Source organism: Geotrypetes seraphini, chromosome 5 (assembly GCF_902459505.1).
Source record: "Geotrypetes seraphini chromosome 5, aGeoSer1.1, whole genome shotgun sequence".
NCBI classification, from domain to species: Eukaryota; Metazoa; Chordata; class Amphibia; order Gymnophiona; family Dermophiidae; genus Geotrypetes; species Geotrypetes seraphini.
In genome coordinates, this window is record NC_047088.1 from 4,870,695 (window position 1) to 4,898,607 (window position 27,913).

General features: G+C 45.2%; 1 protein-coding gene across 1 annotated transcript in view; it reads left to right on the plus strand.

Annotated features, from left to right (window-relative positions):
• Nucleotides 1-27,913, plus strand: part of TEX11 (testis expressed 11) — a 575,855-nt gene that overhangs the window by 315,788 nt on the left and 232,154 nt on the right. Inside the window, exon 21 of the mRNA XM_033944972.1 lies at nucleotides 13,506-13,546. Within this exon, the coding sequence (XP_033800863.1) occupies nucleotides 13,506-13,546 (41 nt within the window). The remainder of the gene's footprint in view (nucleotides 1-13,505; nucleotides 13,547-27,913) is intronic.

Sequence of the window (27,913 nt, forward strand, 5' to 3'; positions counted from 1 at the left end):
GCTGCCAGGTCGAGGACTAAAGCTGCAACAAATGTAGATCCTGTGTCATACTATCGGGTGAATTGCCGTCACTCACTATATTGCATAGTTTGGCGTCATCAGCGAATAACGTTATCTTACCTTGAAGCCCCTGAGTTAGGTCTTCTATGAATATGTTGAAAAGGAGCGGGCCCAAGTCAAAGAAGCTGATGAAATTGGATTGGCAGGACCTACCCTTGGTGAATCCATGTTGACTGGGATCCCGTAGATTCTCCTCATCCAAGATTGCGTCTAATTTATGTTTGATTAGTGTTTCCATGAGTTTGCATACTATTGATGTGAGACTCACCGGTCTGTAGTTTGCAGCCTCTGTCCTGCAACCCTTTTTGTGCAGTGGAACAACGTTAGCTGTTTTCCAGTCTATGGGGACTCTCCCCGAACTTAGGGAGAGATTGAAGAGTCCTGATAGCGGTTCTGCCAGGACATCACGCAGCTCACTGAGCACCCTGGGGTGTAGATTGTCCGGTCCCATGGCTTTGTTCACCTTGAGTCTTGCCAGTTCATAGTAGAAGTCGCCAGGTGTGAACTCGAAATTCTGAAATGGGTCTTCCACGCTGGGCCTTGCCTGAAACTGCGGACCGTGCCCCGGTGCCTCGCAGGTGAAGACCGAGCAGAAGTATTCATTCAGTAGTTCTGCTTTATCGGAATCTGATTCTTCGCAGTTCCCATCTGGTTTTCTGAGGCATACTATCCCGTCTGTGTTCTTTTTCCTATCACTAATATACCTGAAGAAGGATTTGTCCCCTTTCTTCATGTTCTTTGCCAGAGTCTCTTTCACTCGAAGTTTGGCCTCCCTGACTGCTGTTTTGACCATTGCAGACCTCGCTCTATGTTCTAGTTTAACTTCCCTAGTCTCCATTCGTTTGAAGGAAATAAATGCTTTTTTTCTTCTCCTTGACGAGGTGCGAGATTTCTGTGGAGTACCATTAGGGTTTGTTGTTTCTCCGTCATTTGTGTACTGATTTAATGTAGAGGCTTGTTGCTTCATGTATGGTAGATTTCAGGGATGACCACATAGCTTCCACATCATCGGTCGTAACTTGGTTCTGCAGTGTCCGGTGGACGAAATCTCCCATGCGTTCGAAGTCAGTGCCTCGGAAGTTGAGTACTTTTGTTTTCGTGTTTGATCTAGGGAAACCTTTCCTGAGGTAGAATCACACCATGTTGTGGTCACTGGAGGCTAGCGTATCTCCTACCGAGACCTTCGAGACGCTATCCCCGTTGGTGAGTACCAGGTCCAGGATTGCCTGGGCCCTAGTGGGTTCCAATACCATTTGTTTGAGTCGTGCTCCCTTTATGGATGTTAACAGTCTCCTGCTGCCGCTGGTTGTTGCTGAGTATGAGTTCCAATCTGCGTCAGGCATGTTGAAGTCCCCTAGCAGAACAGCATCTCCCCGTAGAGTGATATTCTCTATGTCTTCAATTAATTCGGAGTCTTTGTCTTCCAGTTGTCTTGGAGGTCTATATACTATACCAAGATACAGGCATTTTTCCCTGCCTCTGGCCAGGTTCACCCAGAGGGATTCCCCGGTGTACTTGACATCTGTGATTCTGGTAGTTTTGATGTCTTCTTTAATGTATAGTGCCACCCCTCCCCCTGACTTTCCCTCTCTGTCCTGACAAAATAAGTTGTATCCCGGTATAGCCATATCCCACCCATGAGAGTCTGTGAACCAAGTTTCGGATATTGCCACCACGTCAAGGTCGGCATTCATTATTTCGGTCTCTAATTCTAGAATCTTATTGCCTAAACTGTGTGTATTAACATACATAGCCCTCCATACCCCATGATTGCTAAGTCCCTGTGGGGAGTTTCCCACCTGAGGTAGTGTGACTCCTAGAGAATTGTTTGCAATGGGGGCACTTACTTTGGACTTAGAATCGGAGTTTCGACTCACCTCGTCAGGATCGTTCCTTACTGCACTTGTATCTGAGTGGGTACCCTCCCCCGACTTACCTAGTTTAAAGCCCTACGAAGCAGGCGGGCTAGTCGGTGTCCAAAGACGTGCTAACCCCTGCTGGACAGATGGAGTCCGTCTGGTCCCTGAAGTCCTTGCAACGCCTCTCCATGATTCAGGAATCCGAAGTTCATTTCCCGGCACCATCCTTGAAGCCACTCGTTAGTCCTCAGTATACGCTCATCCCTGGCACTTCCTTCCTAACTGGGAGGATCGAGGAGAAGACCACCTGCGCTCCTGTCTGCTTCAGCCTTTCACCCAGGGCTCCAAAGTCTCTAGTTATGTTCTCCGAGGTGTTCTTAGCAGTGTCGTTTGTGCCAATGTGGATGAGGACCATGGGGAAGTGATCTTGGGGCTTGAGAAGCCTATCAAGACAGGCGGTGACATCTCGGACTCTGGCTCCAGGCAGACAGCAAACCTCCCTTGACTGCATATCCGGTCTGCAGATTGGTCCCTCGGTGCCCCTCAGCATGGAGTCCCCAATGACTATTACTCTGCGCTTCTTTGGGGGGAACTGATCAGTTGTCCCTGGAGTTGGAGCTGTGCGCGCAGGACTACCTCCTGCTCCTTGTCAGCATCCTCCTGCTCCTTGTCGGCATCTTCTACCTGTAGGATCTGGAATCTGTTCCTCAGGGTGAGTTGTAGGGTGGATGTAAAGCTGATCACTCAACAAGTGTATGAAGATGAAAGTGAGGTCAATCAACTCTTGACAAATCCAAAACTTCACCTCACTCTACAAGAAGAGGAAATAGGTAATTCTCTTGCTAAATCTCAAATCTGAGATAGCTACCTCTGATATGTTGTAAATTTACACATGGAACACTTTTAATGTAAAATATACAACATATCAGAGATAGCTATCTCAGATTTGAGATTTAGTAAGAGAATTACCTATTTCCTCTTCTTGTAGAGTGAGGTGAAGTTTTGGATTTGTCAAGAGTGGATGTAAAGCTGCCCTGTTGGTGAGAAAAAGAAGAAAAGGGTGAAGAGATTGAAGGAGGGGGGTGGGATCTCTGGTGTTTGCCCATGGAGGAGGTCACCAGCTGCCAGGAGTCAGCGTCTCCAGCTATCTCCTGTACCCCAATTGTTGGTTTCAAAGCTGGTGATTTGGGTGTCTCGAGGGAGGACATGTCTTGGGCCAGCTCCTGGACGACTCCGTCAATGTAGGCCTCATCCTCTCGGATGCTTCTCAGGCGTTTCACCTCCTCCCAGAGACTCCTAAGTTCCTGCATGATATCTCCGTCTAGCTTGTCGACCTCCTCTGTCTGTGTAGAGACTGTGGAGAACAGGGGGGGAGGGGGATGATCTGCATGGAGACCTCTGTCCACAGTCCTGGGTCCTCCTCCTTCTGCATGCATACCGTGGTCACCCCTGGGTCCCCCCAGTTACCGGACAGTTGGTCTTGATTGCAGACATGGCGCTTCTTGTTCTCACTGCCATAACCAAGTTGTAGCTGAGGTCTGCCTGATAGTGAATAAGTTAGAGAGTTAGAAGAAATATCTGTTTGTGAGTCAGAGTGAGAGATTGAAAAATCAGAGTGAGAGTTTGAAAGATTAGGATATTTGAGAGGGTGTCTGCTTGTGAGTCAGGGTGAAATTTTAGGATAAGGTTTAAAGAATAGAGTTTGAAAGATTATTTGAGAGGGTGTCTGCCTGTGGGTTAGGGTGAAAGTTTAGAATAAAGTTTAAAGAATAGGGTAAAGATTAGGCTATTCTTAAGGCTCTTCGCAAAGGCGCTCGCCTTCGCGCGCCGAACAGCTGCACGCCGTTGGCTCGTCCCCTTTTATGGGGGCAGTTTGGCTGATGACGTCGGGGGTGGGCGGAGTTAGCTCTCGCCTCTTCCCCTGCTAGTACCGCCTTCTCTGCTCCTTCCTGCTAGCACACTCTGCTCCCTGCTCCACTCACTGTTCTGCCATGTGCTCAGGACTGTTCTACCATGTGCTCCGGACTAGGCACAGCTCCTACAGTCTCCCTTCGGCTGACCTTGCACTGTGGACTGTCTGCCATTGGCTCATCCCCTTTTATGGGGGGGAGTTTGGCTGATTAGATTGACAAGACCTTCCCTTCATAAATCCATGCTTGTGGGGATCCCTCAGTCTCTCGCATGGGTTAAAGACTGGCTCAGAGGTAGACTTCAGAGGGTGGTGGTGAATGGTACTCTCTCCGAAATGTTGGAGTGCCGCAGGGCTTTGGTCTTGGGTCCGATCCTATTTAACATCATCGTAAGGGACCTGGATCAGGGGCTTCGAGGTAAAATTACATTATTCGCCGATGACGCCAAACTATGCAACATAGTAGGCAAAAGCACAGTGCCCGATTGTATGACGCAGGACCTACTCTTACTGGAACAATGGTCCATAACTTGGCAACTAAGTTTTAATGCCAAAAAGTGTAAGGTCATGCACCTTGGCAGCAGAAATCCATGCAGAAATTACACCCTAAATGGTGAGACCTTAGCAAGAACTGCAGCAGAACGAGACTTGGGAGTGATCATTAGTGAAGACATGAAGACTTCCAATCAAGTGGAGAAAGCTTCATCCAAGGCTAGACAAATGATGGGTTGTATCCGAAGAAGTTTCGTCAGCCGGAAGCCCGAAGTTATAATGCCGTTGTACAGATCCATGGTGAGACCTCATCTGGAATATTGTGTACAATTCTGGAGGCTGCATTATCAAAAAGATGTACTGAGAGTTGAATCAGTTCAGCAAATGGCCACTAGGATGGTCTCAGGACTCAAGGATCTCCCGTATGAGGAATGGCTTGGTAAATTCTAGCTATTCTCACTCGAGGAATGCAGGGAGAGGGGAGACATGATTGAGACGTTCAAATATGTCACGGGCCGTATTGAGGTAGAAGAAAATATCTTTTTTCTTAAAGGACCTACGGCAACAAGAGGGCATCCGATAAAAATCAGGGGTGGGAGATTTCATAGCGACACCAGGAAATATTTCTTCACCGAAAGAGTCATTGATCATTGGAATGATCTTCCACTGCAGGTAATTAAAGCCACCAGTGTGCTAGATTTTAAGAAAAAATGGGATAAGCATGTGGGATCACTTCAAGGAAGAAATTAGGGGGGTGGGTACAAGGAGAAATGAAATGTTTTCTGTTATAGCTCCACAAACATGGAATGCATTGCCACTTTACATCAGAAAAGAAAAAGATCTTATCTCTTTTAAAAATCTTTTAAAAACTTTTTTATTTAACGATGCTTTTATTAATTAAACTACGAGTCCTTTTATTAAGCAAATGCAGACTCCCATTTTTTTTTTTGCCCTTCCCCGTGTTCTTTCCTCTTTTATGTTTTTCTGCCTGAGAGAATTGTAACTTTTTCCTCCTTTCCGTCCATATCATGTTTGTCACTAAGCCACATGTATAAAGAAATTTATAATGTGTTATAAGTATATTAACTTTTTACTTGTGTCTTAAAATTGTTTGTCCTTTAAAATGTTTTTTTAAAATTGCTTGTTTTCTAAAAAGTTGTTTTATAAAATTGTTCATCGCTTAGAATGTTTTGTATAGGCGATTCATCAAATAATAATAAAACTTGAAACTTGAACTTGAGAGTGGGCAGACTTGTTGGGCCATGGCCCTTTTCTGCCGTCATTTTCTATGTTTCTAATCTGTTTTTTAACAACGTCTCCATAAGTTTACACGCTATTGATGTGAGACTCACAGGTCTGTAATTTTCAGCCTCTGACCAGCATCCCTTTTTGTGGAGCACAACTGGATCACCCTCTCTGAGGTCACCTACCACTCCCTCGCACCACTATCCACTAAAACTGTTTCCTACTCCCGCAAGGCCCCTTGGTACCTTCCATATCACAGAGAACTGAAGCAGAAATGCTGAATACTGGAGCACAAATAGAAAAAATCTAAATCCCCCACAGTTCTGGAGGATCAATATTAAGTTCTACAATACTGCACTAAAAAAAGCAAGGAAGAACTACTACGGTAACAAAATTTTCAGATCCAACAACCAAAGTAATACATTGTTTAACATCTGGTGCTCCATATCCTGAAAAAATGATTCCACCATACTCCCCTCCTTTCCATCTGCCGACGATCTAGCAAAATTCTTCAACGAGAAAGGCACTACCTTAAGATGCTCTTTCCCACCAGCAGTCTCTTACAACTCTCTGGTGCCCACCGACTCCAACCGTACTCTAACCGTCGCCAACCATATCCCAGTTGACAGATCCTGGACTGCCTTCGAGCTCGTATCCGATTCCCAGGTCTCTAAACTCTGTCTTAAGCTGAAATCCTGCAACTGTACCTTGGACCCTTTCCCCTCCTACCTTCATTGAGAAAATTCCCGCACAGGCAATCTCATCTCTCACCAAACTAATAAACTCTGCCCTACTTTCAGGCCTATTTTCTGCAGAAATGGGACACATTGCCTTGTCCCCACTACTGAAAAAAGCTGATCTAGACCCCTCCATACCATCCAGCTATCGCCCAATAGCAAATATTCCTTTCCTGACTAAGATGCTAAAGTCCATCATATCTACCCAACTCTCATCCTATCTTGAGAGATTCTCCATTCTCCTACCCTACCAACATGGCTTCAGATCCAACTTCAGCACTGAATCCCTATTGGCCTCATTAATTAACAGGCTCATAGTCCAATCCCTAGTACTAGGTCTACTGGACTACTGCAACTCCCTCTATCTGCCATGCCCTGCCAACATGCTAAAACAGCTTCAGACTATACAAAACACTGCTCTCAGACTAATCTACTCCCTGAAAAAATATGACCACATCACCTCTGCCTACCTAGACTCTCACTGGTTACCAATTCAAACCCGAATTCAATTCAAACTTTACTGTCTATTATTTAAAACATTAAACGGCTCTGCCCCCTCCTACCTAAACAACCGCCTAAATCAAATCCTCACCACTAGACAAAGAAGAACCCTGACCCCATTTGCCTACTCTCCACTCAAAGGTACTCAGCGCAAGAAAATGTTTGACAACCTCCTTGCAACGCAAGCAGCGAAAATCAACCACTCCATCTCCAACCTGTTGACAACTACGAGCGACCTCAAAACATTTCGAAAAGAAATCAAAACACTGTTATTCAAAAAATTTATCCAGATACCTTAACTCTCCCCTTCTTTCCTTCCCTCTCTGGTAAAATTCCTCTCCCAAACCCTCCACTCCTTTGGTAATCTTTTCCTTCTCAAATTATCAACCAAGAATACAGTTCAAAATTTCTACCAAGAATAGTTCCCTAAAATGTAATGCCCCAAGAAATGTACAGCTATCTTAACTGTTATCTTGTTTGTAATTGCCTAGAAATGTCCAATCATCTTACTATCTAATTCGCAAGTGCTACGGAAATAATCCACCTACCCTATCTAATTTGTTTGTAACGCCCCTGGAATTATCCATCTATTTTTACCCAATGTTTAACCAACAAAATTGTAACGTTCCTGGAAATGTCTAATCAGCTCTTTTGTAATCCGCCTAGAACTGCAAGGTACAGGCAGAATAGAAGTCACTAATGTAATGTAATGTAATGTAATCTCAAAGGTCCAACAACTTCATTCTCGCAATAAGTTTGCTGTTCTTCAATTCGACCTTTCTGCAGCTTTTGACATTGTCCATCATGATATACTAATTTTCCAACTTTCTGAAATTGGCATAAACTCCACAGTCTTAGATTGGTTCTCAAAATTCTTACGTTCCCGCTCTTACTCCGTTAACATGAATGGCACCTCATCCTCCCCTTGGAAACTGATTTGTGGAGTTCCTCAGAGTTACCTCTATCTCCTATTCTTTTCAACGACTATATGTCCTCCCTGAAACTCCTCCAACCATCCCCCATGGAAACACTTTACACTTACGCTGACGACATCCTCGTCCTCCTCGAGACCAACTTGAACCTCACTAACCTCTCTGAGAACATTTCTTCATGTATAATGAACCTCCAATCCTGGGCTGTCATCATACAAATGAAACTGAATGAGACCAAAACAAAACTACTTTGGCTCGGCCCAAAATTAGATCAGCTACCCACCCTCATCCCACTGTCCTCTGGCACCACACTGCAGCTTGAGCTCTCTAGCAAAGTTCTGGGCATCATCATTGACTCTACACTGTCCTTCAACGACCACCTCAACTCCTTAGTAAAAAAATGCTTTTTCAATCTTCACATGTTAAGGAAAGTGAGATCCTGCTTTCATCAACAACACTTTGTTGTCCTCGTACAATCCATAATTCTTTCCAGACTGGATTACTGTAACTCCATCTACTTAAGCCTAACAAAGAAAAGCCTTCATAGACTTCAGCGGATTCAGAATACTGCGGCTAAACTAATCTTCGCAAAAAGTAAATTTGACCATGTCTCCCCGCTTCTGTCTAAGCTTCACTGGCTTCCAGTAATCCTTAGGGTTCTAACCTTCAAGACCCTACACGGCATCCTTCCTCCCCTTTATCCACTATCTTGGAACTCCTCGAATCCCAACACCACCAGATCCACTAAAAAATTCAAACTATCCTTCCCCTCATTAAAAGGAATATCCCATGCAGCAAAACTAGGGATATTCCTCCTCTTCAGGATCATTGAGCTGTGGAATAGCCTCGCTACCCTGCTTCGGAGTCTGAGCTCCCTTCAATTCTTCCAAAAACATCTGAAAACTTGGCTTTTCTCTAAAATATAATTACCCCTCCCTCTTTGATATACTAAGTCCCTCTAAACTTTCTCTTTACTAAGTCCTTCAACTTTTCATTGGAGTTCCTTTCTATATCAATTCCTGTAAACCGTGCCGAGCTCTACATTTGTGGAGAGGATGCAGTATACAAACTTAAGGTTTAGTTTAGTTAGCAATTTTCCAGTCCAAGGGGACTTTTCCCTTTTTAGGGACAGATTGAAAAGCACAGCCAATGGCTCTGCCAGGACATCTCTCAATTCCCGAAGTACCCTGGGGTGTAGATTATCCGGTCCCAAGGCTTTGTTCACTTTTATCCTTGATAGCTCATGGTAGACGCTGCTCGCGGTAAATTTAAAGCCCGGAACAGGTCCTCTGAGCACTCCCTTGTCTGCATCTTCGGTCCGGATCCCGGTGCCTCACAGGTAAAGACCGAGCAGAAGTAGCCACTGAGTAGGAAGGTGTGTAATACCAGGACTTACTGCTCGTCCCCCTCCTCTCATCCCCTCTTCAAAGCCCCGGGTGGCTTTGACATCCTGTAGGTAGATGTAGATGATACAAAGATACAGGGTTGGTCTTGAAATACAGGCATAAGGCCCAAGTACTCGAAATTGATTATGATAAAAAGATTAAAAGGACAAATGCCCCACCCACAAACTATACTAACCAAAGACGGCATAGCATGTCACAGTGACTAAATATAAAAATCAATAATGCAGCACCCAAGCTTTAAAACCTGGTCCGTTTCCGACCTGGGCCGGTTCACCCCTCCTTAGACAACCTGGTGATCCTGAGCTCCCTCGGAATCACCATATTGATGCCATACTCCTAGACTAAATTGGCTGTCAAAGGAGAGACATGTCAGACCACTTGGGGGGGGGGGGAAAGGAAGGAAGGAGAAATGTCAAACCATGGAAATAGGGAGGGAAGGAGAGAGAAATAGGAAGGGAAGGTAAGACATGGAAAAGTAGATTTTGAGAAGAAAGCAGAAAAATTGAATGTTAAGTTAATGCCAAAGATGGATGCCATCAACTGTAATTAAACAGGGTACCATTCTTAATAAAAACAGATTTAAACATAAACAGGGTATCGTGGTTTGTATGAGGAGGTAGGTAAAGTATACTACAATGTATACTGAATACATACAAATGGAACTTACTCCTATATATCTATATGTCTCAGTAGATTGATCTTTTTCTTGAACGCTCAGAGATATGGAACTCTAATGGAGAATGACAACCCCCCCCCCTGAATTGAGAAAAGTCTACATAATAACGTCACCACGTCATTACGTGTTTGACTGCTTAATGAAACATCGCATTGTGGAAGCCCATTTAGCTATGTCATCACATTCTAATGTTATCACGTCATTACGCTTTTGACTGCTTAATGAAACATTGCATTGTGGAAGCCTATTTAGCTACAGCATCACGTTCTAATGTTATCACGTTCTGACGTTGGTTTGAGCAACTTTTTTTTAGCAGGTTACTGACGGCATCCCTTGTCAGTTATATTCAGGACGCTGTCGCACAAACACTGATCAGCCTAATAACGGTATGTAGTAGATTTTGCTTTCCTTCTGTACTTTCCAGTGAAACTACTACACAACATACATTTTTTTGTATTTGTATTTATAGAACTGATTGCAGGATCTCAGCAGAATCTCTTATCAAATGAATCACACTTTTATTAACTGGAAGAGGTGGAAGTTTCTATTCTGGTCTCCTGAAACGGGGCCACATTGAGACCCCCGGACAAAGTTTAAGCTAAGTGAAGACTCTTATAGATTTGTGACCTTGCCATTTGATTTTTGCAACCCCTTTTAAGAAACATAAGAAAAAAAGAGAAATACAATAACAAAGAAAAATAAAGGAAATATTATTATGCCTCAGAGATTGATCACATGATTTAAATGCTATGACTGGATGGTGAACTCCGCGAAGGGGGTTGTCACTCCTCATTAGAGTTCCATATCTCTGAGCGTTCAAGAAAAACTGACCAAAGATGGATGCAAGGCAGAACGTGAAGATGGAGAGAAAAGCAGTCAATGGATAAGTAGGCCCTGGAAACATAGTTAAAAGCACAGAAAATTAAAGTCACCAGACAACAAAGATAGGGAAAATTATTTTATTTTCAATATAGTAATTGAAATGTGCCAGTTTTGAGAATTTATATCTGCTGTGTATATTGTGTGTATATGAAAAATGAATGGAAAAAATTGCATTACAATTAGTAGAGGGGGCGGGATTTGGGGAAGAGCTTGGGTGGGTCTAGGGTGGAGCTTGTGAGGTCTGTGGTAAAGAATGACACGGGGAAAAATTTATCACTGTTCCCGCCCTGTCCCCGTGAGCTCATCCCTGCGAGCTCAGTCCCCGCCTCGCAAACTGTAATATCCCACCTGCACAACCCTCGAATAGTTATGATTTTATACTGAACTTATTTTATTAAAGTATAAAAAGAGATTTTTCTGTACAATTGTCATTTTTTAAACACAAATAAAACAGAGCAAGGATCAACAAAACCCCTGTCTCCCCTCTCTTTCACAAATATCCCCTCCACTATTGTGAAAACTGAACAAACCAAATTACTACAGAATGCTACATAGAAAAATCAAGCTAACAGAATACTTCAGTCACACATGGCAGGAATACTGTTAGGGGAGAGCAACTAGGACAACTGCTCCCTGGTCAGAGAGAGAGAGCTCTAAGCCAGCTGGAAGCTAAAGAAGCACAGCCTGGACTTTGCGGTCCCCAGTTATGTCTAATACCATCTCTAGCAGGATACATATTTCAAATCTGAAATATTCAAATCACAAAATATAAAATAATTTTAATTTTCTACCTTTTGTTGTCTGGGAATTTTATTCTTCAAATCACATTGGTCTCAGGCTTTGGTTTTGGGCTGGCTCCTGAACGTAAAATAGGCCCAAGAGGAGCTGGGGAGGAGATGCTGAGTCTGACACGGGTGCAATTTTTTTTACCACAGCAACAAGACTTTTCATTGCTTCCACGGGCGGTGAAAGGTCTTGTCCCCATTCCTGCGGTAAACCAGTTGCTGATGTCCCCATTATTGCAGATTTACTGTGGTGACCACAGTTTACCACAGTAAACAGTCCCCGTGTTATTCTCTAGTCCAGGAGTGTCAAACTCAATCACATAAGGAGCCGAAATCTGAAAAAAAGGCTAAGCCACGGACCAAATTTTTAATTAAGATAATTAGGGGTCCTTTAATTAAGGTACGCTAACCGATTTAGCGCGCGCTAAATGTGCACCTTAATAAAAGGACTCCTAAGTGACTAAGGCTTAGTCTTAGTAGAAGTATAGGGTTACAACATCTCCAACCCCACACCAGCTCTGTGGTGTAAACAATATAAATATTATAATCACAAAACAGAAAATAAAATGATTTTTTCTACCTTTTGTTGGTCCCAGGCTCTGGTTGTCTTCTGATAACTTGCTAGCCAGGGTCTTCTGCCCATTTCTCGTATTCTTCTTTCTCCGTGCTAACTATCCGTCTTCCATCTCTGTCCTCCCCTTCCATTTCCCTTCCCTACCCCGGAGGTCTGGCATCTTTCCTTTTTTTCGTGTCCATATCCGCAGCTGCAGCGATGGCCCCCACCATCCCCAGATCCACCATCTGTCCTTTTCTCAACTACCCTTTCATCCAGCATCTCTCCCTCCTTCCCCACTTCCCAGGGTCCACCATCTCTCCGTTTCTCTTCCCAACTACCCTCCTATCCAGTATCTCTATCCCCCTTCCACACCATCCCTTGTGTCCAACTTCTCTCTCTTACTGTTCCTTCCCTCCCTCCCTCTTCTCTGTTTTATTTCTTCCCCACCCCATCCTCCACTCAGTCCGACATATGAACATCTGGATCCCTTCTTCTCTCCCACCGGGTACTTCTATACCAGGGCCCACTCCTGTCCCGAAGACCTGTATGTTTTCCCCCTTCTTCTTCCTGATCTCACCTTCAGATTTGGCCTGCCATTCCTACCTCCCTCCATCCTGGCTTCCTGTTCTCCTCTGGCCCGCCGGCACGAACTGCTGCTGCCCTTCACTCGAATCTGCCTTCACCTGGTCTCCTCTTCAAAGCAGTCTGCTGAGGATCGCCGGCCGGCTGTAGCGAACCTCGCAGGCCACTGTCCACCTCGGTAGCACGTTCCCTCACCTCCTCTGACGTACAGGATCACGTCAGAGGGAATGTACTACCGAGGTGGACAGCGGCCTGCGAGGTTCACTACAGCCGGCCAGCGATCCTCAGCAGGCTGCTTTGAAGAGGAGACCAGGTGAAGGCAGACGTGAGTGAAGAGTAGCAGCAGCGGCAGCGGTTCATGCTAGCGGGCCAGATTTACTATAAAATTTAAAATGTCTGGCAGGCTAATTTTTAACACACTGCGGGCCAGAATTTGACATGTCTGTTCTAGTCTGTGGTTTTGGGTACTCAGTTAATATTTGTTAGACTTCCTTGTTGGCACGTCCTACTTTCATTTCAGGGCCTGTCTGGAGGGCCTCTGCACATGTATGGATGTCAACGTGATGATATCACGCATACATGTGATGTCATCATGGCGACATCCGCGCACTTCTGTGTTCCTCGAGCCTTGGTCACTACCTTTAGTGTGCCCCGGCTCAAGAAAGTTTGAGAGACATTGCTTTACACCAAACAATGCATTATGAAATTACCTCCTTTATGACCAAGACTGATTGGAAAAATAATGAAAACAGAATTGAGAAGGCAAATCAAACTTTTAATTGTTACTCTTAACTTGTACCCACTTTCAACTTTTTTTGTAGAGATTAGGCAAGCTATAAGTATATATGGTATATAACATAATATAACTTATCTTTTGTTCCAGATATGAAAACACATCACTTCTTCTTAGCTACCTGAATACAGGTAAGTGCCTCTGCTTTCATCCACTTAATATGGACTGTTTCTGGCCCTCTTAGAACATAAGAACAGCCTTTTTTTTTCTAATATATTTATTACATTTTATTGTAAACTGTATAGATACCTGTATGATAAACGGTATATCAAAAATAAAGAAACATAGAAACATACCGAGTCGGACCAATGGTCCATCTAGTCCAGTCTCCTGTTTCCAACAGTGGCCATTCCAGTGCAATAGGTGAGACATTCTAGACAATAGGGTTATTTCCCTTTATTTGCATGCTGCATAAAGAATCCACTCTGCCTCCAGTGTACTTCACAGACTAGTTTAGCGCCCTCTACAGTCTCCCTCATCCTGCTTTATCTTCTGCTGGATCGGAACGATTGGCTATGCTCTCTGGATCTCAAGGAAGCTTATACTTACATTCCAATACATCAAGCTTCCTGAAAATATCTCCGCTTCCAGGTGAATCAGCGTCACTATCAGTACAAAGTCCTTCCATTTGGCCTAGCATCTTTCCCATGAGTCTTCACGAAGTGCCTGATTGTAGTGGCTGCATTTCTCCGATCCCATGGTCTTCAAGTCTTTTGTTATCTGGATGACTGGTTGATCAAAACTGCTTCGATTCAGGACGTAACTCTGGCAACATTTCAGACCATCGCCTTTCTTCAAGCTTTGGGATTCGAAGTCAATTTCCCCAAATCCAACCTCATTCCATCTCAACGCCTTCAGTTCATTAGGGCTATTCTAGATACTATTCTTCTCATGAGAGCATTTCTCCCTCCAGATCTGCTCTCTGAACATAAGAATTGCCGCTGCTAGGTCAGACCAGTGGTCCATTGCACCCAGCAGTCCGCTCACGTGGCATCCCTCAGGTCAAAGACCTGTGCCCTAACCAAGACTGGCCCTACCTGCTTTCGTTCCAGTTCAGCAGGAACTTATCCAACCTTGTCTTGAATCCCCGGAGCGTGTCCTCCCCTACAAAAGACTCCGGAAAATCATTCCAGTTCTCCAAAACTCTCTGGGTGAAGAACTTCCTTAAGTTCGTACGGAATCTATCCCCTTTTAACTTCAGAGAGTGCCCTCTCATTCTCTCTACCTTGGAGAGGGTGAACAACCTGTCTTTATCTACTAAGTCTATTCCCTTCATTATCTTGAACATTTCGATCATGTCCCCTCTCAGTCTCCTCTTTTCAAGGGAGAAGAGGCCCAGTTTCTCTAATCTCTCGCTGTACGGCAACTCCTCCAACCCCTTAACCATTCTAGTCGCTCTTCTCTGGACCCTCTCGAGTAGTACCATGTCCTTCTTCATGTACGGCGACCAGTGCTGGACACAGTATTCCAGATGAGGGCGTACCATAACCCAATACAGCGGCATGATAACCTTCTCCGATCTGTTTGTGATCCCCTTCTTAATCATTTCTAGCATTCTGTTCGCCCTTTTCGCCGCCGCTGCGCATTGCGCAGACAGCTTCATTGACTTGTTGACCAGTACTCCCAGGTCTCATTCCTGGGGGGTCTCCCCAAATACCGCCCTGGACATCTTGTATTCGTGTATGGGATTTTTGAAACTGACATGCATTACCTTACATTTATCCACATTGAACCTCATTTGCCATGTTGCTGCCCATTTCTTGAGCGTGGTTATGTCACGTTGCAGGTCTTCATAATCCCCCTGCGTATTTACTACTTTGAATAACTTCATATCATCTGAAAATTTAATCACCTCACTCGTCGTACCCATTTCCAGATCGTTTATGAATATGTTGAAGAGCACAGGTCCAAGTACCGAGCCCTGCAGCACCCCACTGGTGACGTTTTTCCGGTCTGAGAATTGTCCATTTACCCCCACTCTGTTTCCTATCCGCTAGCCAGTTTTTAATCCATGTGAGTATTTCACCCTCTATTCCATGGCTCTCAATTTTTTGAAGTAGTCGTTCATGCGGAACCTTGTCGAACGCCTTCTGAAAATCCAGATATACAATGTCGACCGGGTCACCCTTGTCTATCTGCCTGTTTACCCCCTCAAAGAAGTGCAGCAAGTTGGTCAAGCAAGATCGTCCTTTGCTGAACCCATGCTAATTGGTCCTTATCAGATTGTGTCCAAGGTGATCAGTGATGCTGTCCTTTATCAGTGCCTTTACCATCTTTCCTGGTACCGAAGTCAGACTCACCAGTCTGTAGTTTCCCGGATCTCCCCTCGAACCTTTTTTGAAGATCGATGTAACATTTGCCACCTTTCAGTCTTCCGGAATCCTTCCCAATCTGATCAACAGATTGGCTATTAGTTGAAGCAGTTCAGCTATAGTCCCTTTCAGTTCCTTAATGACCCTCGGATGGATGCCATCCGGTACCGGGGATTTGTCACTCTTAAGCCTATCAATCTGTCTGCATACTTCTTCTAGACTGACCGTCAACCTTGTCAGTTTCCCGTCTTCACCTCCGGCGTATAGCCTGTCGGGTTCTGATATGTTGTGTATGTCCTCTTTGGTAAATATGTTCAGTTTGTCGGCAATGGCTTTGTCCTTCTTTAGCACTCTCTTTATTCCATTATCATCCAACGGTCCCACCGCTTCCTTTGCAGGTCGTTTCCCCTTAATGTATCAAAAGAATGGCTTGAAGTTTTTCGCCTCCTTGGCTATTTTTTCCTCGTAGTCTCTTTTGGCCCCTTTTACCGCTTTATGGCACTTGCGTTGATGCTGTTTGTGCTTTTTCCAGTTTTCATCTGTTTTTGACCTTTTCCATTCCTTAAACGAAGTCTTCTTGTCTCTCATTGCTTCCTTCACCGCTACAGTGAGCCACACCGGTTCTTTGTTATTTTTTCTCTTGGCTCCCTTTTTATACCCGGTATATATAAATTTTGCACTTCGGTGACTGTGTCCCTAAAAAGGACCATGCCTGCTCTAGTGTTTTTACAGTGCTTATCCTCTTCTTGATCTTTTTCCCCACCATGAGTCTCATCCCTTCATAATTTCTTTTTCGGAAGTTCAGTGCTGTGGCCGTCGTTCTGGATCGATGTTTCGCCACTGCATCTATGTCGAAGCGGATCATATTGTGATCACTGGTTCCCAGCATCCCCTCTACTTCTACATCTTGTGCCTGTCCTCGTAGTCCATTTAGAATTAAGTCCAGAATTGCATTTCCTCTCGTGTTTTCCTTGACAAGTTGTTCCCGGAAGCAATCGCCTACAGCATCCAATCTATTCCCAGATAGTTGAAATCACCCATGATAACTGTGTTGCCACCCATGATAACTGTGTTGCCTCCCTTGCAGTTGCGTTTGATCTCATCTATCATTTCTCCATCCATTTCTTCGGGATGCCCTGGGGGTCGATAGTAGATGACGATCTTCATTTCCAATCCATTGGCTCCCGGAATTTTGATCCATAGAGACTAACTTATTCATACTTTCAGGCATGTTCTCTCCAGTAGATTCGATTCCCTCGTTGACATATAGGGCAACGCCCCTACCTTTGTGATCCATTCTGTCTCTGCAGTAGTTTGTATCCTGGTAACACAGTGTCCCAGATGTTTTCTTCGGTCCACCATGTTTCCGTGATGCAAATGATGTCAAAGTTATCCTTTTGTGTCATAGCTTCTAATTCACCCATCTTGTTCCTTAGGCTCCTTGCGTTCGTGTATATACACTTGAGTATGTGGCCTGTTCCTTTCTTGCATTTCCTTCCCTCTTGTGTCCCTTTAGATCTGTCTTGCCTGAGATCTGGTGAGTCTTCCCCGCTATCTTTCTGCACGGTATCCTCCGGGTATACTGATTCCCAAACCATCGACTCTTTCGGTCGACTGTCGGCTTTCCCCTTCTTCCTAGTTTAAAAACTTCTCAATATCTCTCTCTCTTTTTTTTTTTTTTTTATAAATCTTTATTCATTTTTCATCTTACAACAAATACATATATATTAAACATTTGTCAATGAATACATCATTTCAAATTATATCATTTATGATACTAATAGATAAAAATTTTTTATCCCATCCCTCCCACCCTTCTAATCTTACATTCAATCAAATATATCACATAAATAATCTTTCCTAATGACCCAGTCATTTAATAAATTCAAATTCCCCCCTCCCATCCCTTCTACCTTAAATTATATTTATAATGTAAAATGGTATCTACTCATTGCAATATTTTGTTAATGGCCCCCATATCTCTTCAAATTTATTAAAATTCCCTTTTTGTACCGCTATTGTTCTCTCCATTTTGTAGATGTGACATATCGAATTCCACCAGAATTTATAATTAAGTCTATTCCAATTTTTCCAATTACTTGTGATCTGTTGCATGGTGACTCCTGTCATAATCATTAAAAGTTTATTATTCTTTGATGAAATTTGGCTCTTTGTTCTCATTGAAATACCGAATAAAATCGTATCATAAGATAATGCCATATGATTCTCCAAAAAACAATTATTTTGGGGCCAAATTGATTTCCAAAAGGCCATAATAAAGGGACAATAAAATAATAAATACTTGGATTTCCAAAAGGCCTTTGACAAGGTATCCCATGAACGCCTACTACGGAAACTTAAGAACCATGGGGGTGGAAGGAGACGTTCATAGATGGATCAAAAATTGGTTGGCAGGTAGGAAGCAAAGGGTAGGAGTGAAGGGCCACTACTCTGACTGGAGGAGGGTCACGAGCAGGGGTCGGTACTGAGACTGCTGCTGTTCAATATATTTATAAACGATCTAGAAACAGGGACGAAGTGTGAAGTAATAAAATTTGCAGTTGACACCAAACTATTGGAGTTGGAACTAAAGAGGACTGTGAGGATTTACAAAGGGACCTGAACAAACTGGAAGAATGGGCGATGAGATGGCAGATGAAGTTTAATGTAGAGAAATGTAAAGTCTTGCATGTAGGGAAAAGAAACCCGAAGTACAGCTATACGATGGGAGGGCTGGTAATGGGTGAAAGTACTCAAGAAAAGGACTTGGGGGTAATAGTGGACAAGACAATGAAGCCGTCAGCACAGTGCGCAGCAGCCTCTAAGAAGGCGAATAGAATGCTAGGTATTATTAAGAAAGGTATCACAACCAGAACGAAAGAGGTCATCCTGCCGTTGTATCGGACGATGGTACGCCGCATCTGGAGTATTGCGTCCAATATTGGTGGCCGTACCTTAAGAAGGATATGGCGATACTCGAGAGGGTTCAGAAAAGAGCAACGCGATTGATAAGAGGTATGGAAAACCTTTCATATGCTGAAAGATTAGAGAAACTGGAGCTCTTTTCCCTGGAAAAGTGGAGACTCAGAGGGGACATGATAGAGACTTACAAGATCATGAAGGGCATAGAGAAAGTGGAGAGGGACAGATTCTTCAAACTTTCAGAAACTACAAGAACGAGAGGGCATTCGGAAAAATTAAGAGGGGACAGAATCAGAACTAAAGCTAGGAAGTTCTTCTTTACCTAAAGGGTAGTGGATGCCTGGAATGCGCTTCCAGAGGGTGTAAAAGGACAGAGTACGGTATCAGGGTTCAAGAAGGGATTGGATGAATTCCTGAAGAAAAAAGGGATAGAAGGGTATAGATAGATAGAAGAAAAAAGGGATAGAAGGGTATAGATAGAGATCATTATACAGGTCCTGGACCTGATGGGCCGCCGCGTGAGCGGACTGCTGGGCAGGATAGACCCCCTGGTCTGACCCAGCAGAGGCACTTCTTATGTTCTTAGAGTCCCTGCTTCAAGATTACAGTGCCAGCATCTTTTAGAGCTATCTAACTTTTGTAATCGAACTGGGGTCCAAAATGCTCTATGCAACAAAAAGAACCAAGTTTGTCTCATTCTCCAAGACCAAATTCATGGCCACTGAGACATATTAATTTGATGCTTAATCTCAATGCTCCAAATGTCTCTAAAACCTGACTTTGGTTTTTTATTCCTATATCCAGATATCAATTTATCTCTCTTGATGTTGCTTGCAAGTAGCCTTGTTCCGTCTCTGCTGAGGTGGGGTCCATCTTGCTCTTTCCCCAGAACGTCATCCAGTTGCGCCCGAAGTGGAATCTTCTTCCTCACACCAGCTCCTCATCCATGCGTTGACTGATTGCAGCTGCATCTGCCTCTTCTCATCAGCTCTGGGTACTGGCAGGATCTCCGAGAACGCTACCCTCAGTGTTCTGGTCTTCAGCTTTCTTCCTAGCATCTGGAACTGTTCCTTCAGTACTTCCCTGCTGTAATTCCTGTAGTTCCCACATGGATCACCACTGCTGTATCTTCCTCTTTCACACTATCGATGATCCTGTTGATGCGGCTCACTATGTCTTCTATCTTGGCTCCTGGTAGGCAAGTCACCAGCCGATCCTGTCTTCCTCCTGCTATGTGGCTGTCAACTTGCCTGATGATGGAGTCCCCCAAGATGATCGCTGTCCTCTCTGACTTCTCTTGCCTCTCCAGCTTCAGGTCCATGTCCCTGGTGTATTCCCATCTCTCCAGCCGTAGATCCGTGTCCTCTGTGTACTTCCACCTTCCCTCAACCTGGTGTTGACTTGGATCTTCCTGTGGGTTCACTTCGCTGCTTCCAGGTGTTGCTGCTGTGTCACCCATTTCTTCCTTGTGGTTGTCCTCCAGGTGGTACTCACTCACTGTGGGTGTGTCCCAGCAGTTCCACTGTTGCTGGTGATTCTCCATGGCCTCTCTGTACGCCTCCTCGATGAACTTCTCTAACTCTTGGACTTCTTCCTCAGTGGTGTCCTCCATCTTGAAGTTGTCTGCGTCTCGGTCCTCCTTCTCTACTGCTCGAAGTGCCTCTAGTTCCAGTATTCTGCCTTCCAGGCGCTCCAGTTCCCTGCATCAAGTGCATATGTAAGACCGCCTCCCAGAGGGGAGGTAGTCATACATATGGCAAACTGTGCAGAAAACTGGGTAGCTCAACAGCCTGCTTCCGTCCGCTGCTTCCATTGCTGTCCGCTTGCTGGTCTGTATGAAGTGGTTTCTCCCCACTTGCTAGTGCAGCTGCTGGTGTCTCCCCATGTTGCTGTGGCTGTGTCTCCCCTCTGTCGCTGTGGCTGCTGATGTCTCCCCTGTCACTGTGGCTGCTGGTGTCTCCCCTCTATTCTGTGGCTGCTGATGTCTCCCCTCTGTCGCTGCTGGTGTCTCCCCTCTGTTGCTCTCTGCTCTCTTCATTTTCTGTCAGCAGATGTTCACTGTTCCAACCATCTCTGCAAGATGCATGATGGTTCTCCTGGGCCATATGGCTTCCACAGTGCACGTGACTCCGCTAGCAAGTCTATATCTTCGCACTCCTCAGTGGACTCTTGCTTCCGAGTGGTCTCAAGCAACAGATCATCTCTCACAGCATATATCTGTCACATCATCTCTTCTACAGTCGCTTCAATAGTAGATGACCTCCTCCAATCTATCCAGAGGTCTCCTTATCTACTTGCCTCCTCATCTCAAGGTGATCACGATGGATGCATCTCCCTATGTTTAGGGAGCACATATGGACGGCCTTCAAACCCAGGGTCATTGGTTCACCAGGGAACAAAAGTTTCACATCAATTTCCTAGAGCTTAGAGCGATGTATTATGCCCTCAAGGCTTTTCAACATCTTCTGTGCCCTCAAGTCCTCCTCATCCTTCGCACAGACAACCAAGTAGCAATGTACTACATAAACAAGCAAGGAGGTATGGGCTTTCTCTCTCTTTGCCAAGAAGCACAGAAAATCTGGCTTTGGGCAACAGCTCACAATCTTTTCTTAAAGGCTGTCTACATTCAAGGGGAGAAGAATTCCCTAGGAGTCAACCTCAGCAGAATTTTTCATTCTCACGATGGACTCTCAACTCTGCAGCTCTTCATCCAATCTTTGCTCAATGGGATACTCCACAAGTAGACTTGTTTGCAGCTCCCCACAATCACAAATTGCCCATTTTTGCTCCAGACTTTACTGTTCTCGCCATCTGGAAGCCAATGCGTTTCTGCTGGATTGGACGGGCCTGTTTCTTTATAACTACGAGTGAGGTGATTAAATTTGCAGACGATACAACCCTCCCACCTCCCCTGGTTGGCTTCTTAGCTGGCATATCTTAACTGAGGGACCACACGCCTACGTTGGGCGGGAAGGCATTCATGCATGCATGATGTGGACTGATCGCGAATTTTCTAAAACTTAAAGGTGCCAATTCACTTTTCAAGCATCCATACTGGGGATGTGAGAATATCTGCCTGCTGTCCCTGGATAACACCTGTTACGGTAAATAACTGTGCTTTAGCAGAGGTGTGGAATAGGTTGTCTCATTAATGATGGAGGATATTGGTGAATGACTATACCAGGTATTGTTCAGTAAATAGCTTGAACTGTACAGCAGAGCATTCTTAGGAAGGTGGCTGTCATGTACCTGGGGATCCAACAAACAAGAAACATTTTGTGGAAAGAACAGGTGAAAGCAAAAATGCCCAGCTCTGAGTTAATACAAATATGTTAGAGAAAGTAAAGGAGTAGCAGAGCTTTGCAGTTAGGAAACAGGAGGATGAATTAGTCCAGCAGGAGCTGTCAGCCTCCCTAAACTGATGAGGTTCACACTTGAAATGAAGGAAGTCCAGGTATAATCCAGTGACAGTACCCATGTGATGTAATCCAAAGGATATAAAAGCATTTTATCAAACTACACACCAATATTAACCACAGGATAAATAAGTGTGGTGTCCTGACCATGGGATCAAAGCATCCTTGTGGTGAACAGATTGAAACACTACCGTAATTGTCCACCAATCAAGGTGAGCTATAGCTTAAATTCAGGTACTTTGGTACTAACCATTTGTACAAGGGACAGGGGCCAATGGCCTAACTTAGTTGTGATTAGAATTTCTTTTAAGATAGTAATAAACTCAATCTGTACTTGATCGCAAGCCATAGCCCAGGAAATATTCTTTAACAACCTAATTCTTTATGTGCTAAAGTCACAATTTTATGTTCTATAATGGGTGAAATAGCAGCAAATGTGTCTACGATTACATTGGATAATTTGGAGGAAGCCTCATTAATAATATGCTGTGAGGTAAACCCATCAGAAGCGTGTTGAGAGGTGGATGCCATCTTATTGCGGAGTACCTCTATATCAATTGTATTAAGAGCACCCAGTTTAGTTCCTGTGCCACCTAGAATGGTGTCCAATAATTCACGCTTGTGTCTATGTTGCTTTGTTTGGGCTGTAACTGACTGCATGTCAAACCAAGTATTAAGCATACGTATGTGGTGAGCAATTTGGGTTATCTAAGAGTAACTAAAAACAATTTTGGAAATAAATGCCAAGTAAGAAAATGGTATTCTACATCATATAAGACACCATATAGTGCATCATATTTGACCTGAAAGGGCTTTCCTTCCTGAAACAGATTGATATCAGAAAGGTAGATTACAGGAGGTGCTGGGAGAGGTGGGAGGAGGGGAAGCAGTAGGAAAGCAAGATACATAAAAAAAGAAAGAAGTCTCAGTAATGTGTTGATTGCTCTGCACCCCTGTATAAGAAATCTTCCAGTTACCTCTATCCTGACAGAAAATATACAGAATCAAGACAGAGGGCCCTAGAAAGTACTTCTCTGGAGGTGTCTTCAAGGCAGTTGTTTCAAGTTTATTAAGTTTTTATATACCGCCTATCAAGAAAGGTTTGAGGGAGATCCGGGAAACTACAGACCAGTGAGTCTGACTTCGGTACCGGGAAAGATGGTAGAGGCGCTGATAAAGGACCGCATCATTGATCACATTGACGAACACAAAGTGATAAGGACCAGCCAGCAAGGCTTCAGCAAAGGAAGATCTTGCTTGACAAACTTACTGTACTTCTTCGAGGGAGTAAATAGGCAGATAGACAAGGGTGACCCAGTCGACATCGTATATCTAGATTTTCAGAAGGTGTTCGACAAGGTCCCGCATGAACGTCTACTTTGAAAAATTGTGAGCCATGGAATAGAAACATAGAAAAAAAGCGGCAGAAAAGGGCTATAGCCCACCAAGTCTGCCCATTCCAAGTATCCCTCCCCCCCTGAGTTTACTCCCTTAACGATCCCACATGAGTATCCCATTTTCTCTTAAAATCCGTAACGCTGCTGGCCTCTATCACCTGGAGTGGGAGTCTGTTCCAATGATCCACTACTCTTTCGGTGAAGAAGTACTTCCTGGAGTCGCCATGAAACTTCCCTCCCCTGACTTTCAGTGGATGCCCTCTGGTGGTCGAGGGTCCCATGAGCCAGAAGATATCCTCTTCTGTCTCGATGCGTCCCGTGATGTACTTATACGTTTCAATCATATCTCCCCGTTCTCTTCTTTCCTCAAGTGAGTACAGCCGCAATTTCTTTAGTCTTTCTTCATACGTGAGATCCCTGAGCCCCAAGACCATCCTGGTGACCGTTCGCTGCACTGACTCGATCCTCAGCATGTCCTTTCGGTAGTGTGGTCTCCAAGTACTCCAAGTGAGGCCTCACCATGGCTCTGTACAACGGCATCATAACTAGGGTGATATACTCGGACTGGAAAAGCATTACAAGGGGAGTGTCGCAGGGTTCAGTGCTTGGGACCGTGCTCTTCAAAATATTTATAAACGACCTAGAAATTGGCACGATGAGTGAGGTGATTAAATTTGCAGACGATACAAAGTTATTCAGAGTAGTGAGGACAAAGAAGGTTTGCAAAGACCTACAATGAGACATAAACACACTCGAGGAATGGGCCACGAAGTGGCAGATGAGGTTCAACATGGATAAGTGCAAGGTGATGCATGTCGGTAACAAAAATCATATGCACGAATACAGGATGTCCGGTGCTATACTCGGAGAGAGCCCCCAGGAAAGAGATTTGGGAGTACTTGTAGACAAGTCAATGAAACCATCCGCGCAATGTGCGGCTACAGAAAAAAGGGCAAACAGAATGCTAGGAAAGATTAAGAAGGGGATTACAAACAGATCCGAGAAGGTTATCATGCCGCTATACCAGGCCATGGAACGCCCCCACCTGGAATACTGTGTCCAACACTGGTTGCTGTACATGAAAAAGGACATAGTACTACTCGAAAGGATCCAGAGAAGAGCGACAAAAATGGTTAAGGGACTGGAGGAGTTGCCGTACAATGAGAGGCTAGAGAAACTGGGCCTCTTCTCCCTTGAAAAGAGGAGACTGAGAAGGGGGCATGATCGAAACATTCAAGATATTGAAGGGAATTGACTTAGTAGAGAAAAAGAGATTGTTCACCTTCTCCAGGGTGGAGAAAATGAGAGGGCAGTCGCTAAAGTTAAAAGGGCATAGATTCCGTACAAACGTAAGGAAGTTCTTTTTCACCCAGAGAGTGGTAGAAATCTGGAATGCTCTTCCAGAGGCTGTTATAGGGAAAAATCACCCTTCAGGGATTCAAGAAAAGGTTAGATAAGTTCCTGCTGGACCAGAACATACGTAGGTAAGGCTATACTCAAATAGGGCACTGGTCTTTGACCTAAGGGCCGCTGCGTGAGCGGACTGCTGAGCATGATGGACCACTGATCTGACCCAGCAGCGGCAAATCTTATGTTCTTATGTTAAGCGGTTTTACAATCAGGTACTCAAGTATTATCCCAGGACAAGCAGGCAGGTATTCTCACTAATGGGTGACATCATCCAACGGAGCCCCGATGCGGACATCTCACAAGCATATTTGCTTGTAGAAACTTTTAGAAGTTTCGAGTTGCCCACACCGCGCATGCGCGAGTGCCTTCCCGCCTGATACACCGGGCGTGTCTCCTCAGTTCTTTCTCTTCCGCGGAGCTGAGAAGTCTGTCTTCGACTCTCTGCGCGAAGTTCCTTCACTTGTGCCTTCTGTGCCCACGGTTTTGAGTTTTTTTCTGGAGCTCATTATCGTTGGCTCACGTTGCGTTTTCTTGTTTTAAAATTTTTTTTAAAAAAAATTTCTTTCGATTGTTCGACCGGGCAGGATCTTGCAGCGGAGCTTTTTCGGCCTATGTCCCGGCCTGATACCGGTTTTAAGAAGTGTGTCAAGTGCCAGCACGCGATTTCGTTGACAGACCCTCATCGACGCTGTCTTCAGTGTCTCGGGCCTCAACATCTTCCGAAATCGTGCCGGCCTTGCTCCACACTTATAGCACATGCTTTTAAGCGTTGCTGTGTTTTGTGGGAGTCGCTGTTTAGCATGGAGGCGTCCCCGAAGCTGCCCTCATCGCAGAGCGCCATGCCTTCGACTTCCGCTTCAACTTCTTCGGCCTCGAGTCTGCTCAAGCCTGCCTCGTTTGTGCCGGCTTCGACTCCGACGCCTGCTGCGGTGCCTTCCACTGTCTCCTCAGGTCAGGTAACGTAGCCTCCCATTCCTCCAGTGGTGCTCAAAGTGCCCAAGGCTTCTAAGCCCAAGCCCCCTGGCGGCCGAGTTAGCGATGTCCGTGCTGGAGGTCCCATTGCGGATGCGGATCCCTCTTTGCCAGCTTTGTTCCATGCCATGATGGAGAAGCGATTTGTCGAGCTCTTTACTAAGATTGGGCCGACGCTTCTCTCCCAGATCCAGCCTGGGCACGCGGAAGCCTCTCGCGAGGTCGAGCTGCCTCCGGTGCCTCCTTGGCGTACACTCTCGCTGCTGGGAGCAGAGTCTTGGCAAGTGTCTTGTCTGGCTTCGGGGCATGCCTCGCAAGGAGAAGAGTCTTTGCCCTTCCCGCCTTTGGAACCGATACCCTTGATGCATGGTGCAGTTCTCTTGCCTGGACCGGAGACTTCCTCCTCGGTGCCGAGCCTTGGGGAGCGCCTCGGGGGGCTTCGTCTCAGCCTCCGCTGCTTCGATCCACAGCCTCCAGTCCCATCTACTCGGTGGCTGCCTCGTCTGGGCTTCGCTCGCCTCGATGCTCGAGGCCTGCTTCTCGACACAGCTCCGTCGAGGCATTCATCGAGGCACGCCTCGCCTCGTCGTAAGAAACCTTTTCGGGAGTTTTCACCGGAGTACTCGCCTCCTCCTCCTATGCCGGAACTCGAGGACTGCGGGGGTTCGTTCTCCCCCTACCGGGCCTCGGCGGACCAGGCCGCCTCATCTTCTTCAAGCCCGTCTCAAGGCCCAGCCCTGGCTGACCAGTTGTCCTTCTCGTCCTTCCTAACATAGTAGACAACGACGGCAGATAAAGACCCGAATGGTCCATCCAGTCTGCCCAACCTGATTCAATTTAAATTTTTTTTTTTTTCTTCTTAGCTATTTCTGGGCAAGAATCCAAAGCTTTACCCGGTACTGTGCTTGGGTTCCAACTGCCAAAATCTCTGTTAAGACTTACTCCAGCCCATCTACACCCTCCTAGCCATTGAAGCCTTCCCCAGCCCATCCTCCACCAAACGGCCATTACAGACACAGACCGTGCAAGTCTGCCCAGTACTGGCCTAGTTCAATATTTAATATTATTTTCTGATTCTAAATCTTCTGTGTTCATCCCACGCTTCTTTGAACTCAGTCACAGTTTTACTCTCCACCACCTCTCTCGGGAGCGTATTCCAGGCATCCACTACCCTCTCCGTAAAGTAGAACTTCCTAACATTGCCCCTGAATCTACCACCCCTCAACCTCAAATTATGTCCTCTGGTTTTACCATTTTCCTTTCTCTGGAAAAGATTTTGTTCTACGTTAATACCCTTCAAGTATTTGAATGTCTAAATCATATCTCCCCTGTCTCTCCTTTCCTCTAGGGTATACATATTCAGGGCTTCCAGTCTCTCCTCATACGTCTTCTGGCGCAAGCCTCCTATCATTTTCGTCGCCCTCCTCTGGACCGCCTCAAGTCTTCTTACGTCTTTCGCCAGATACGGTCTCCAAAACTGAACACAATACTCCAAGTGGGGCCTCACCAATGACCTGTACAGGGGCATCAACACCTTCTTCCTTCTACTGACTACGCCTCTCTTTATACAGCCCAGCATCCTGCTGGCAGCAGCCACTGCCTTGTCACACTGTTTTTTCGCCTTTAGATCTTCAGACACTATAACCCCAAGGACCCTCTCCCCGTCCGTGCATATCAGCTTCTCTCCTCCCAGCATAGAAACATAGAAATAGACGGCAGATAAGGGCCACAGCCCATCCAGTCTGCCCACCCCAAAGACCCTCCCCTACCTTTCTTTGTGAATAGATCCCACGTGTCTTTCCCATTTGCCCTTAAAATCAGGCATGCTGCTGGCCTCAATAACCTGAAGTGGAAGACTATTCCAGCGATCAACCACCCTTTCAGTGAAAAAGAATTTCCTGGTGTCCCCATGCAGTTTTCCGCCCCTAATTTTCCACGGATGCCCCCTTGATGCCGCTGGACCCTTGAAGAAGAAGATATCTTCTTCCATCTCGGTGTGACCCGTGAGATACTTGAATGTCTTGATCATGTCACCCCTCTCTCTGCGCTCCTCGAGCGAGTATAGCTGT